This window comes from Elephantulus edwardii, unplaced genomic scaffold (genome assembly GCF_000299155.1).
Source record: "Elephantulus edwardii isolate Elephantulus edwardi_28Jun2011 unplaced genomic scaffold, EleEdw1.0 scaffold00093, whole genome shotgun sequence".
Lineage (NCBI taxonomy): Eukaryota > Metazoa > Chordata > Mammalia > Macroscelidea > Macroscelididae > Elephantulus > Elephantulus edwardii.
Genome location: NW_006399843.1, coordinates 5,439,801 through 5,455,558, shown reverse-complemented (window position 1 = coordinate 5,455,558; position 15,758 = coordinate 5,439,801). Strand labels below are relative to the sequence as shown.

The 15,758-nt window shown below is 38.6% G+C and overlaps 1 protein-coding gene across 2 annotated transcripts in view; it reads left to right on the top strand.

The window, feature by feature from the left end:
• ZW10 (zw10 kinetochore protein) overlaps nt 1–15,758 on the top strand; it is a 33,851-nt gene that overhangs the window by 4,884 nt on the left and 13,209 nt on the right. For both annotated transcript variants that reach the window (XM_006890790.1, XM_006890791.1), the window contains exons 3-9: nt 4,525–4,626; nt 4,844–4,921; nt 5,075–5,234; nt 6,485–6,637; nt 7,075–7,266; nt 12,727–12,890; nt 14,400–14,582. In XM_006890790.1, coding sequence (XP_006890852.1) covers nt 4,525–4,626; nt 4,844–4,921; nt 5,075–5,234; nt 6,485–6,637; nt 7,075–7,266; nt 12,727–12,890; nt 14,400–14,582 — 1,032 coding nt within the window. The remainder of the gene's footprint in view (nt 1–4,524; nt 4,627–4,843; nt 4,922–5,074; nt 5,235–6,484; nt 6,638–7,074; nt 7,267–12,726; nt 12,891–14,399; nt 14,583–15,758) is intronic.

Below are 15,758 nucleotides of genomic sequence, written 5' to 3'. Positions count from 1 at the left end.
TTTTAAACTTGTCACACAGTACATTCATTGACACTTCCCTTGCCCCCAACTTCACTGATATTTCAAACTGTTCTACACTGCAACTGATTTGAATTTGTAAAAGTAGATTTGACAAAAATCTTTGGTTTTTTAAATTTTTTTAAATTATTGATTCACTGTGGCACATTTTCTTCCCTCCTTCCTCCGTTTTCTTCCAGTCCACTTTGCAATGCATCTTGTCCTAGAATGTTGGCATACATATAATGTCTAATCATTTATATTCTTTTTGGACCGTTCTTAGATTTGGCAAAAATCTTGTTTTGACATCCTATGTTTTACATTCTAAAAATGGACAAAATTGAAACTTATATTTAAAGCCAATTACACAAAAAGAATGAACATAAAATAAGCTTTAGAACGATTTGTAACATTCAATATTTTATAATAAGATCTATTATGAATTTATTACATGAAGACCAAGCAACTGAAATCCTGAATTATTTTTTGAACACATATGGATTACATCTTAACCTCAACCAAAAATCCTCACTGGGCCAATAGACAACATCATAATAGATGAAGAAAAGATTGAAATTGTCAACAATTTTTTCTTACTTGGATCCCTATCAATACTCTTGATTCTAGCAGTCAAGAGATCAAAAAATGTGTCACAAAGGGAAAATCAGAGATGTCTCCAAAGTGTTAGAGAGCAATGATGTCAGTTTAAAAACTAAGGTACACCTGATCCAAGACATGTCATGTAACACAGTGATAGAAATGTTGTTTTTGTTGTTGTTAGGTGCCATCAAGTCGCTTGTGACTCATAGTAACCCTATGTAAAACAGCCCTAAACTCTGTTCTGTGCCAGTCACACTGTCTCGGACACATGTATCCCGATTACCCCAGTCACTGAATCAATCCGCCTCATAGAGGGCCTTCCTTTCCTGCGCTGTCCCTCCACCCTCTCAAGCATGATGTCCCTTTCCAAGGACCAGTCCCTCTTTACAACATGTCCAAAGTGTGTTAGATGAAACCTCAGAATCCTTGCCTCCAAGGAGCCAACAGGTTTAACCCTCTCCAGTATGAAATCAGTTTGTTTTCTTAGCAGTCCATGGTACACTCAATACTCTTCTCCAGCTCCACAGCTCAAAGGCATCAATTCTCCTTCTATCCTTCCTAGTCATTGTCCAACTCTCTGATGCATAACAAGTGATTGTGAAGACCATGGCCTGTATCAGACGCACCTTAGTCTCCAGAGAGGCATCATTGTTCTTCAGTACTTTGGAGAGGTCCCTAACAGCAGACTTTCCCATCGCAATACATCTTTTAATTTCCTGGCTACTGGTGCCAAGAGTGTTGACTGTGGAGTCAAGCAAACTAAAGCTGTAAACAATCTGTCTCTTCACCATCCATCCTGATGCCGCCAACTGGTCCAGTGTTGAGAATCTTTATCTCCTTGACATTGAGCCTCAATCTATATCGAAGGCTGCAGTCCTTGACCCTCTGCAGCAAGCTCTTCAGGTCCTCCTCAGTTTCAGCAAGCAGAGTCATGTTATCAGCATAACGCAGATTGTTGATAGATCTTCCACCAATCCTGATACCACATTTTTCCTCATAGAGCCCTATCTCCCGGATAATCTGTTCTGCATACAGTTTGTAAAGGTATGGAGACAGGACACATCCCTGGTGTATGCCTTTCCCAATTTTGAACCATGCAGTTTTTCCCTGCTCTGTTCTGACGACTGCCTCTTGGTCCAAGTATAGGTTGTGCATTAGCACGATCAAGTGTTGTGGGATTCCCATAGTCATTGAATTATTTTAAAAACATTTTCCACCACAACAAGATAAAGGTAGATAATCCAATTGAAAAATGGGCACAGGATATGAATAGACACCTCACCAAAGAAGACATTCAGATGGCCAACAAGCACATGAAGAAATGTTCAAAATCCCTAGCTCTAGGAGAGATGCAAATTAAAACAACTATGAGATATCATCTCACCCCAGTCAGAATAACAAAATTTAACAGAACAGCAAGCAACAAATGCTGGCGAGGTTGTGGAGAAACTGGAACCCTGATTCACTGTTGGTGGGAATGTAAAATGGTGCAACTACTGTGGAAGGCGGTATGGCGCTTTCTCAAAAAGTTGCAAATAGAGATACCATTTGACCCAGCAATTCCACTACTGGGAATATATCCCAAACAGACCATAACTGACATCCAAGCAGATATATGCACACCCATGTTTATCGCAGCTCTGTTCACAATAGCAAGGAGTTGGAAACAACGCAGGTGCCCATCAACAAACGAATGGATACAGAAGGTGTGGTATATTCACACAATGGAATACTATGCTGCATTGAAAAACAAGGAACTCATGCAATATTATTCAAAATGGGTGACCCTGGAGGACATTATGCTGAGTGAAATATCTCAGTTGCAAAAGGACAAATATTGCATGGTGCCACTGCTATAAAATGGGACTGATATCAGGGTGGGGGTAAGACTGAGAATAACTGGATAAATTGTGTATATTGCACTGAAAAAGATGAGGGACTGAATAAAAGTGATGTATGATAGGGTATTATGGTTATCACAAGAATCCACAATTAAGGTTGCACAATGGAATGTACTTGGGGCAGTGGGAAGGGTGCGGGGGGATTGTGTACCAGGGAAGGAGTCTTTCTTTTACTTTTGAAAGAGAGGAGTGAACTGGGGGGCGGGGGGAGAGGGCTGGGCAGAGAAGTGCAGCAATGAATGAATGGAAATCCCAATTCTCTGTAAATGTTCATTAAAATTATTAAAAAAAAATTAAAACAAAAAAACATTTTCACATATGTCTCTAGTATTTTTCTTCTATAGGCTTCTTTTAGAAAAGATAAGAAATACAGGCTGATTTGGGAGGTTTAAACAAATTCCAGTCTTTGGTGTCCTTTATATCAGTATCTGCATTATTACTCAGAACTTATTACTGTTAAAATGATTTGAATATTAATGAGTCCACAGTAATAATCTGAGGTATTCTCAGAATCCTTAATACCAAGAAAGGGCATCAAGTCTGTTCTATGTGTGTTATGAAAAGAGGAAATGTACATATGTGCTTTTCTAGAGTGTTGTTTTTTTAAAAAACTTGTGCCACAAATGGGGAAATCGCTGGTTACTCAGAAAATTAATCTCACAGCCCAATCACCAACTATCTTGACGAGAGATTTGTAGTAAAAATCAATCTTAGTAATGAATTTTAGTAAAAAAATCAACACAGCCCTAACAATTCAAGCAATATTTCTGAACTATATTTGTACTTAGTTGTTTATCTGATCAAATTGCAATTCCAAAGGCTTGAGGTTCAAATTCACCAGCTTCTTCACAGAAGAAGGGTGGGCAATCCCCTGTGCAATTTACTGCCTTTGAAAACCTACTTAAGGATCAGCTATGAGTTGGTTTTCACTCAGTGGCACACAACATTAGAAAGAAAAGTATCTGGAAGAAGGAAAGTAATGAGCTCCTTGTGCCTTACGCTGACCAAATACTCTCTCAGCTCTAGATGATGGCCGATGATTGTTGTGTAGCTGTTCTATTTTGAAAACAGCTGGTCCAGGTGAGAAAGTCCAGGCATATCTGCCAGTCTATCTGAAGAATAATGGTAGAAACTTTTAGCCTTGAAAATAGACACCTTCAAAATTTGAAAACTTGTCATATGGGTGAAAGATTCAGATTTCAGGAAGGGGAATTAAGAGTCAACAGGTAAATGACATAAGGAGATTTAATCATTCATTTGGTGTATTCTTGAAGTGTCCAAAATACTGGTAGTTGCTCGCTCACTAGGTCAGGAATTTACATTTCAAAGAGTGTGTCTCGTAACCAATGTGGTGGTGGTGGTGGTGGTGGTGGTGCGAGCTGACCCTCTAGTGGGTTTTCAGAGGCAGTAAATTGCACAGGAGGAGAATGTTCATCCTTCTGCGAAGCAGCTGGTGGATTCAAACTGTGTACCTTCAGGATTGCAACATGCCTCCTTACCTCTGGGCACAAGAGCTGTGATACAAGAGGAGCAATCCAGATGGAGATGTGTAGCTAAGAATGGCTTCATGTGGGAAATAACGTTCAAACAAGACCCGAAATGATAAACAATCAGGCAGAAGGAGAAGGGGAGAGTGTTTTAGGGGACAGCGCTGCAGAGTTATGGAGATAAATGAGAGATTAGTTGGGATAGAGTGAGGGGTGACTTCTGATTCAACATGAAAAAGATCTAGGTAGGTAAATTCTCCGATGAAAGGTAGCTACCTGCATCTGGAATGAATGGTGAGACGAGCACAGCAGATTTGTTAACCGGTGTAAGTATTCCTGCAGAGGAGAAAAGGTTGTGGGCCAGCCCTCCCACTACGGACCTCGTTACCAGCACTTAGATTTCAGTGTGATATACATTGTCCCAATAATCTTACCAAGTAGCTAAAAATGTCTTATTGTGCTTACAATGTTTTATTTGTTTATAATATTTTATTTAGATACGATATAGTTTAAATATCTCTCTCTGATGTGTAAATTAGGTACGCCGGGATCTTCACGTATCAACTGCTGAATTTACAGATTTGAAGCACCAGCTGCAAAGAGACTCATTAGTCCTAAATCTGCTTAAACAGCTACAGGAGGTCAGTCAACTCAGACATTAGTGTTTTGGAGATGAGGAAGTTACTGGTTTGTTTTCAGCTCATCACGTTCTTCAGTGGGTATCCCCTGATTATATGTTGAGAGGTTTTTGTTTTCTTTCTCTCCCACTACATTTTAAATACAAACATAGAACACACTTGGGAAAAATAGAATGTATGAAATGAAATCCTTGACAACTTGAATTCTTTCTCTCTTCAGTTTTCCACAGCTATTGAAGACTATAACTGTGCAATAGCAGAGAAGAAGTACGTCACTGCTGCTAAGCATCTGGAAGAGGTACTGAATCCTGTCCCCAAAGCATGAGCAAGAACCACTGTTCTCATTTTCAATAAATTTTGTGTCCCCTATGTTCCTTGCCATTATACAGGTATATTCTATATGCCCTGAGTCCAGATGGGATGTTTAACAGTGATTCCATTTCACTACCAGGCACAGAAATGCTGGAAGTTATTAAAATCCAGGAAATGTTTTGATTTAAAACTGTTGAAATCGCTCAGCATGGAGCTCACAATCCAGAAACAGAACATCCTTTATCACCTTGGAGAAGAGTGGCAGAAGCTGATTGTGTGGAAGGTCCCACCATCAAAAGGTGCTGCTGACCTCAGGGAATGCTTTGCTTACTCAGCCTGAACCGGTTTGGCCTCTGAATATATACTGAATATTTTAGATTGGCAGATGAGGAGGTTTCACTCGCTACTCTCCCAAATCTGTGTTGAGTTATCACGTTAAACAACATGCCTTGTTAGGGCCAACTCAGTGTCCCTTTTCTTCAAAGAGTGTGGAAAAGGGATTTGGGTGGGTGGGGCCCATGTGATGTGGCAGCTTAAGGCCACCTTTGATTTCCACTGTATTACCCCACCAGTTACCATAACTAGAAATCTTAAAGTAGCTATTTAGCCAGTCTTTCTCCTGCTGAAGGAAAAAGAGAAGTATAGAGATGGTTGAGATTATTTAAAATCTGTAAAAAGTATTTAATGTAAAAATGTTGATTTTGTTGAGTTTTTTTCCCCCCAACCTTAATTCTGTGAATTAGCCAAAAGCTCAGCTCAATGTCAGTGTATCTGTAGTTAAAGGAGGAATTTGGCCTGTTTTGGCTTTTTTCAGTTCATGTAACAAAAATAGGGACAAAATTTTGGGAAAAAGTATTCTTTGAAAGGTGTAGAAATAGGGTTCCTTTGGTCTTAACTTTGATATTTGCTGTAGCCTCTCAGCCCAATGTTCACCTTTGCGTGTGAACCTTTTTTGGTGTTTTGGTTGCACTTAAGATATTTTCCAACGTTGAATCTTGAAATTGTGTTTGTGTCAAGGGAAACCTTATAGTCTCATTCATGTTCCTTTTCCAATATCCACTTTGATCTTCAGATTATATATATATACTTTGAAAAATGTAATCGACAAAATGACTTTATCCTAAATTGACTTTCAAATTAAGAGAAGATGGTAAGTATGCTGAAGTCTTTGTAATGCTATATCTTACTTGTAAATTTGTTTGCAAGACAATTCTCATTTCTTGGTAAGAAAAACAGAAAGGAAGTCTTCAGTGAAATGAAGGCTTCACATTGTTTGCTGTCATTTAGTCATTGTGTACCCACTTAGTGACCATTTCTTGTGGGCACATCATCTTGCTTTTGTACTTGGTTTGGGTTTTTTGGAACTTAAAAAGAAAGTTATTACTTGTAAAACGATGCCGTACAGGGAGTATTTAATATGTAGTGGCCTTAGAAGTATTGTGTAATAAAACTGTGTATTTAGGAACCACTCTAGAGAAGGAGCTCTTGCAGAGAGCGGCCACGCCTTGTCTGGCTGAGATAGCTGATGCCTTGGCCTTCTTTTTCTTAGATACCAATAGCTTGGAATTTCACCTACAAACAGAACTTCATTTATGCACAGAACAATCTCAGAAGGAGGAAAAGAGCCCTGCACTATCTATGAGTTCTGTTCTCTTGGCGTTTTCTATTCTTGGGGAGCTAAACACCAAACTGAAGTCATTTGGTAAGCAAATAACTTCTTTTATTTATGTGAAGTGTCAGAAGGCCCAATTAGAAGAAGGCGGCCAGTTAAAAGAATCGAAAGAGATGATTAAAATATTATTTAGAGCATATCAGCAACACCTAGGGTTTGGTCACATGATCCATCAGTACAAATTGCGTGATTATTATATCCTTTTGAGGGCTTGGATTCTTCCTTTCCCCTCCTTTAGACTAGTTGCTGCTGTATATTTTATTAGAATAACTTTAATAAAAATCTGTAGATAATCTGGAAAAATTCATCACAATAACCTGCTCGTGCTAAATGATCAGTTTAAAATGTCAGGGTATTTATTGTTAAACTATAAGAGTTGTGTGTTTTGTGGTTTGTGTTGTTTTTTTTTTACATTTTCTGGAAATTTCTTCTTGTAACTTTTAATGAGTGTTCTTATAATGTTTCAGGTAAAATGCTACTGAATTATATCCTTAAGCCTCTGGCATCTTGTCCATCCCTGCACGCTGTGGTAGAAAGCCAGCCACCTGTAGTTACCTTACGTTTTGAATCTGTGACAACTAACTTGGAATATCCATCACCATCTGACGTTTTTGTAAAGATCAAGCTGGTACTGGAAATGCTTCATAAACAGCTTCTAGGTATGGTACCCCTAAGATACCGTTTTTAAAAGTCAGTAGTTTGGAAGTAGGAGTGTCATCCACTTCCTAAACAATATGCCTCGGGAAACTCAAAAACTCTATGAACTTGGATAAGTGTCGATAGTTGTAGAGGGGCTTCAGGCCTTTGTTCATAGGGTCGCTTGACTCGAAGGCAATCAACAGCAGCAACAACATTATTGTAAAGAAGGTAAAAATGTGAATGGTTTAAGTGAATAGGGGCTTGAAGTGAGTAAGCTATGCCAGGAAGCAAGTAATTACCTTCTGATTTCTTACTCTGTTTCGTATTTTTGTTCTTCATTGAAAAGTAAGAACATCAAGAATAACCTAGATTCTTTACTTGTGATATTATTTTGAATTCGATGGTATACTTCTCTTACTTGGATTTATGGTAACATCACATTTTGGGGTTTTTCCTTTAATTTTTGAAGAATCTGAAATAACTATGGTTGTTGTTTTTTTGTTTTGTTTTGTTTTTTTTTACTCCACCCCCCATAAGTACGGTTTTATATATTGGGAATAAATTATATACTCATTAATGAGCTACATGCCCATTAACTTCCTACAGATAAACTAGGCTTGACATAGGAAATAAAGCATATTTTAACTCAGCCTACTAGTTATATATTTACACTTGAAATGACCAGTTTCTTTATTCTTTAAATCTATTTTTTTTGGTTGTTGTTTTCAAATGTTTTATTTTAAAGTATTACTGTTATTTTGGAGACAAAAGAGCGGCTGTCTCCTCCCATGTCATTTACAGCCCCTGTAACCCTACTAGAGGGTCAGCTATAAGTTGCTTTCACTCAGCTCTACATAACAACTCCTGCTAGTTTAGTCTACTTCAGTTATCTTCCTTTTTCATTTCACAGTTGTCTGGTTGAATAGTTAAACCAAGCATTCTTGCATTGAAAATAAAAAAAAAGAAACAAAGAAACGCTGCTGTTGTTTGTATGTATTGCTGGCCCCGTCTTTATATTGGTTAGCATATGTGAATTGTTCATATGAGAATTCAAAGATTCCCCACCCTCCCCAGTTTTGACAGGAGCCACAAAGAGTGCAGAAATGAAAGACAGTTTTTCTAGTTTCCAGATCCTTCATTTGGGAACTCTGGTGACCTAGGGAGTAAGCACTTGCACTGCCAGCCCAAAAGCAGTGGTTTGAATCCACCAGGGTTGAAAGAGAAACAATCTCTTCTGTAATTTTCAGCCTCTGAAAGCATGCTGGAGGGTTGTATATGAGTAAATTCCTACTTGACAGCAGTGAGTTGTTGAATTGTCACTTAGGAAAAAATGCAATTTTATTTTGATTGGCTAGAAACAAAGCTGTAAACAGAGTATTCAGAGATTAGCAGGAAGCAAAGAGGTGATGCGGTCCAAATATCTAATACCTGAATCTTCTCTATTATTTCCATCAATTGGTCATACAGCCACTAGAGCTTTCTGAGTGAGCACACATTTTCTTTTTAAGCATTCCCTTTTCCTCTGGATTACTGTGAGCAGTGGGAAAGTTTTTGTTTTTGGTAGTTTTTTAAAAAAATAATAGCTCCTTACTATATTATATTACTAAAATGTCCATTTTTTAAATTAGGGTAGTAACCATGATAGATGGAGAAGAGATTGAGGTTGTTAACAGTTTCAGCTTACTTGAATCCACAGTCAACACTCTTGGCACCAGTAAATAAGAAATCAAAAGATGAATTGCTCTGGGGAAAGCTGCTGTCAGGGACTTCTCTAAAAAGATAAAGAACAATGAGGAGACTAAGGTACCATGGTCTTTGCAATTACTTGCTATACATCAGAGAGCTGGACAATGACTAAGGATGACAGAATTGATGCCTTTAAATTGTGCTGGTGGAGACAAGTATTGAACATACCATGGACTGCCAAGAGAACAAACCTGTTTATCCTGCAGAGAGGGTGAAACAAGGCTGTTCCTTGGAGGCAAGATTTTTTGAAGCTCCATCTCACATACTTTGGGCACGTGGTCAGGAGGGACCAGTCCTTGGACATGGACATCATGCTTGGAAAGGTGGAGGGACAGCACAGGAGAAGAAGACCCTGGATGAAATGGATTGACACTGTGACTAGGACAATGAGGATAGGAGTGTTGGAGACAGTGAGACTGGCTTAGGATAGGACAGCTATCCTACATAGAGTCACTGTGAGTCACAGGCAACTTGTTGGTACAAAACAGCAAGTTCTTTTACAGATTTCTACAAAACTTACTGCATTGTGATTGCTACTTTTGTTAGTTCTACTGTTTAGAACTGTATAGAATAATTATTAATATACATAATGATTTTCAAATTCTTTATGGTCGCTATTCTTTGTTTTTAATTTTATCACCAGCATTCTTATGCATCCTTGGGGCTTTTTACATGATATAATCTTGAATTCTTTTTGTCTTATTGCTCTCATGCGAATATATTCCATTTATTTTATATTTTTCTTACAGTATACTGTATTCTGCTTATAGGTGTTCTGGGTATAGACCCAAACCCAACTCGCATGTGATGGAGTCTAGTTCTATTCACGGTGACCCTCCATCAGGTTTTACGGGAGGAGGCTGCCCATCTTTCTTCCAAGGAGTGGCTGGTGGGTTTGAACCACTAACCTTTAGGTTAATAGTCCAACATGTACTGTACCACCAAAACCAAATAAAAACCAAGCCTATGACTGCCCAGTCAGTTTGGACTCCTAGTAAGGCACCATTGGGTTACCAAAGCTGTAGTATTGTTCACTTTTTAAAAAAATTTACACAAAACAGCAGCCTTTGTGTTCTGTTGAGCAAGTAGCAATTTCCATGCATTGTGAAAATTCTGACGTGCTTTATCCAGTCTTCTTTTTTTTTTTTTTAAAAAAAAATTTACTTTTCCATAGATGCTGCTTGCTGGCTTTTACATCTTAAGTCAATTCAGTCGGAAGGCATATATCACCAGTATGCCTTTGTTTTGTATTTAAAAAAAAAACACCTTTTTTTTTTCAATTTAATGCTAATTAAATATAAGTATATAAGTATCCTGATAACTCGGGCTGTGTTGTTATTGTGTGCTATCGAGTAGCCTTTGACTCAGAGCAACCCTAAGTACAGCACCTCTGAACCCTGCCCTGTCCTGAGCCAGTCTCACTGATTCTGACACACTTAACCCCATTACCTTAGTTACTGTGTCAGTTCATCTCATCCAGGGTCTTTCTCTCTTTCACTGGCCCTCCACCCTTCTGAGCATGATGTCCTTCTCCAAGGACCAGTCCTTTCTGGCCACATGCCCAAAGGATGTGAGACGGAGCTTCAAAATCCTAACCTTCAAACTCAGGCTGTATGTATGCATAAAGCATTCATATAAATACATTGCACACTTAACTCACTCTTCTGTAGAATTGGTTCTGACTTGCAGTGACCCTCCGTTTTGTTTCTGATGCTGTAAATCTAAATGGGAAGAGACTGTATATCCATCTTCCATGGAGCTGCTGGTAGATTTGAACTTCTGAAGATGCTCAGACTTTGGGTTAGCAACACAACTTGCTATGGACTACACCGTGAGAACTCCCTAGTGTACATTGAGAAATTTTTCCTGTGGAACTGATCTGTGTAACTAACTAGATCAGTGATAAATTTATGTAAAATACTAGAAATGAAAAGAATTTGCGTGTGTGTTTATGAGAGTAAACCTCAAATCCAAACTCTTTGTCATGGACACAATTATGCTCAGTAACCCTATAACAAAAACCAGACCAAACTTAGTCATTGAGGCTGTCCTGACTAATGGTGATTCTACAGGACCAAGTCTAACAGCCCCATAGCATTTCCAAGGCAGTAAATCTTTACAAAAGCCGACTGCCCGAGGAGCCACAGTGGATTCTAACCTCTATAAAAACAAAATCATATTCACTGTTGCCAAGTCTCTTTGTCTTATAACAACATTCTGGTGGGTTCCCAAGGCAACACTGGGCAATGCAGGACTAGATTTTATACACTGTAAACTTTTTCAGAGTTCTGAGATAATATCACTTTCTTCTAAAGGGTTTTGGGTTTTTTTATTATTATTTTGTGTGTACCTTCAAATCAGATCTGACTGGTACAGGAGGAGATTGTTTCTTCTTCTCTAGCAGAGCATCTGGTGGATTAAAGTTCTTATTTCTGAGCTCTTCCTTGGTGTATTAAGAACCGGGTTAAAAAACACCTGATACCTGTTATGATTCCTTTTCTCTTTCCTTGATTCATTAACTGGTGTTATTATTTAGTTGAAGATTAAAAAACAACCTAACTTGCTGTTGAGTCTTTTCAGACTCAGAGCAGCCTTTAAGGTCAGAGTAGAATTGCCCTATAGACCTTGTAATCTTTGTGGTGTAGGTTAGGTGTTGACTGCGAACTGTGAAGGGTTAGTGGTTTGAACTCACCAGCTGCTCTGGGAGAAAGAGGACAGTATCTTGTCATAAAGTTACAAAGCCTAAGAAACCCTATGGGACAATTCAGCTCTATCCTATAGAGTCCCCATGATTTGGAATTGACTTGACAATAGTAAGCCCATTGGGTTTACATTTTACTGGAGACTGCCACCTCCCCCCCTACCCCCAGCAGAGCAACTGATATATTTCAACTGCCAATCTTTCTGTTAACAGCTAAACATTTTAACGACTATACCTCCAGGGCTCCCTAATTGATTAATAGTGACTCTAAAGAACCGAGTAGAGCATAATGTAATCTAAGTATATAAGGGAAAAACAGTTGTTGTGGAGTTGGTTCTGATTCATAACAACCCTGTCTGTGTGTTTCAGAGTAGAGCTCTCGCTGTGGGGTTTTCAGTGTTTTGCAAAAGTAGCTGGCCAGACCCTTGTTCCTGTGTATCTCTGCATGTATTCCAACTGCTAACCTTTCAGCTAGTAGCCAAATCCTTAACCATTTTCTCCTCTTGAGATTTCATTCTAAACAGAGCCTTATAAAATGTGTTGAACGAACTGCCATAAGGTACATTGTGAGAGAGAGTAAAGTATTGTTTAATAAACAGCCATTAGATTTACTCTTTTATGGAAGACTGCTGTTGCACATGAATAAACACTTAGAACTTATGCTAAGATGAAAAAGCATTATTTATTCTTTATTAAAAAGTTGGGATTTTATTCTGAACTGGTTTCAGTTTGAAATGTAAAACTTCTTAGTACTTGTCATATCATGAGATCAGTCGATGATTATAATGTAGATTGCTTTATATCTTATTGCTGTAGAGTACAGGCATCACACAGTGCAGACAATTCAATTGAGTGGTGAAAATAACAATAATTTTATGTCAGGCTTTGTCCCACGCTGTCAACTGAGCTGTCTGTAGAATGATCTGTGCTGTTTCCTTCCCCAACATCTTCACATGTAAAAACTCTAGAAAACTTAACACTATATCACAACTGTTAATGGTTTCTTGTTTGAAACGTTTTCTTTTGAATTCAGATTTACCTCTTGATGCTGACCTAGAAAATGAAAAACCCCCTCAGATGGCATTGGCCGAGATGCTTGGTGACCTGATCTGGGAGGACTTGTCAGAGTGCCTCATTAAAAACTGTTTAGTTTATTCTATTCCCACAAATAGCAGCAAGTTACAGCAGTATGAAGAGGTAAGAGCAGAGGCACCACAGGAAGTTTGAAAAGACTGTTCATTTCCATTGATACCTTTAGCTTTTTCTTGGAGATCTTTTGTTCTTTAGTTATGTCTTTAAGGAATGCAAACAGATTCTTAATAACAGCATTTCTCTCCTGGTTTCCTGTCTGCCTTTGGGGAACTAGGTTTTCTTACTAAGTATTTTGGTTATTATGGCTAGGTTCTGTTGAGTTGGTTACAAATCATAACCATCCTTGGTATAAGGGAGTGGGAACACCGCTCTTGTGGTCTCCTCACAATCGTTGCTGCATTTGAGCCCGTTGCTGCAGCTGCTTCATCAGTCCATCTTGCTGAGACTCTGCTTCTTCTCCTTGAACTTCTTGTTCTGTCATTCCTGTGCCCATGGACCAACTAGGTCAGCTACTTGTAACACTAGATTTTATTTTTTTGCATCTTTTTTAGTGTTTTCTAGAATGCTAATGTGTGTTTATTTTTAAAGATTTTTGCAGCTTTTCTAAGTAAAGCTAGAAATTTCTGTTGAAGATAATTTCCCTAATGAATTTTAAGACTGGAAATAAAAGTAATTTTTCATACCTGGTAACTAATTGTGCTAAAACTTAGAAGAGCAGCTGACCTTTGTTTTTTTCCTATACGTTGGTGTCTTGGGAGCCAGTGCAATGTGAGGGTGGTCGCCTCTGACTTCTGCCCCCTTCATGGAGTAGAAGTGTCCCCATCAATAATATCCATAGCAGCAAATACATAGCTGCTATGCCAGACATGCCACCTCTCTCCCCATGCTCCTGTGCCTATTTCCACCGGTCACTTGGTTTGATACTCGTTGTTGACTCACAGACTTTACTCAGAGTTGTGATGCAAAGGGTGGGGCTTACTAGGGGAGTAAGTTGGAGAGTGGAGGAGGCAAAGAATATCACCCAATGCAAGTCCAGGGTTTAGTCAAGCAGTCCCATCCCAGATTAACAGCAAAATACAATTCCTCAATTAGTAAAAGTTCTAATTCAGTTAATCATCCAGCAAGATTTGCCTCAGCAGTTTTAAGTCAACTTCTCCTTTAATCATCCAGCAAAAACAACAAAACCTTTAACTGTGCCTTTATCTCAGGACTCCTGTGGTTACCTCTTGCCACAATTTCTCCACAGCAATGTCTCTACCATCATCACTAGGGTCTTCTCACTAGGGTTTCACTTTGACCATGGTCTCACTCCAGTTGCCCTCAAGTCGATCTGCTCAGTGTTAGAATTACTCTTTCTTATCTTAGTTCCACAGCTGTTGATGATTTGTGATGACTATGTGTCTACAGTTAAGGTAGCCAGAGACCAGAGGAGGGTAATACAATGGTGAGAAAAGCCAACTTTTTTAGTTTTTTAATTTTTTTTTAATTTATATTGGTTTAATCCATGTCAAACGTAAAGAAAAGCCAACTTTTAAGCTAACACCACAATTGGGTTTGAAATCTTAATATCAAAATGAATATATGTATATCATTTTTTTCTTTCATTTCTCTCAGATCATTCAGTCCACTGAAGAATTTGAAAATACCTTAAAGAAGATGAGGTTTTTAAAAGGAGACACTACTGATTTGCTGAAATATGCCCGTAATATCAATTCTCATTTTGCTAACAAGAAGTGCCAGGATGTGATTGTAGCAGCCAGAAACCTGATGACCTCTGAAATTCACAACACTGTGAAGGTACCAGGGTTATAGTTTCTTACATTAGACTTATAAAACTGCTCATTTCTGAGATACAAGTGATAGAGTAGAAGAGACAATGTGAATGACAATTGCTGAATTCACTAGGCTGAGTTAGTGATTTTCTGAGCCTTAGTTTTCTACCTTTAATGTGATCCTGATACCTTCTTCTTACACAAATTCTTGTGGGGTCCAGAGGAGATAATGTTGTTGTTGTTATATGCCGTCGAGTCACCTGTGACTCATAGCGACCCTACGTACAACAGACCTAAATCCTGCTATATCCTGTGCCAGTCTCACTGTCTCTGACATACCCCCATTACTCGACTTACTGAATCAATCCATTTCATAGAGGGTCTTCCTATGAGTTTGTTCTAATGCAGTGGCAATGGTGGAGAATTTTGAACTTAAAAAGCCCAGTAAACAAAAAGATGCACTCTGTGTAGGATAAAAGCAATTATTTAAAAAACAGGATAGTTTGCTCTTTTGAGCTTAAATAATCCAGTGCATTTAATTTTTTTAAACATTAAAAGCATATAAAAGAATATTTGGAACTATAAGACATTCTTTCGATTTAAGTAATACAAAGACTGAGACCATCCTTTAATAAAGAGGGGTTGTTTTTGTTGTTAGGTGCTGATGAGTTGAGTACAACTCATAGCAACCTGTGAACAATGGATCTGAACCCCGTCCTATCCTGTGCCATCCTCACCATCCAGTCACTGTGTCTATCCACCTGGTTGAGGGTCTTCCTCTCCTTTGTCGACTCTCCACCCTTTCTGAGCATCATGTCCCTCTCCAAGGAATAGCCCCTCCTAGCAACATGCCCAAAGTATGTGAGTCAAAACCTCATCATCTTTGCCTCCAAAGAGCCTTTCTAAGACATATTTGTTCATACTTTTGGCTGTCCATGGTATGGTCCATGCTCTTCTCCAACATCACAGCTGAAAGGCATCAGTTCTTCTCTCATCCCTATTCACTGTCCAGCTCTCAGATGCATAGTAAATGATTGGGAAAACTGTGGCCTAAATCAGATGCACCTTAGTTGTGAAACTGATGTCTTTACTCCTCAGTAATTTGGAGGAAGGCTTACCTTAGTCATTTTCTTTCTCATCCCTCTTTTTCTTTTGAGGTATTCTGTTATCATGTCCACTTGAGTAAAATAATTAACCTTTT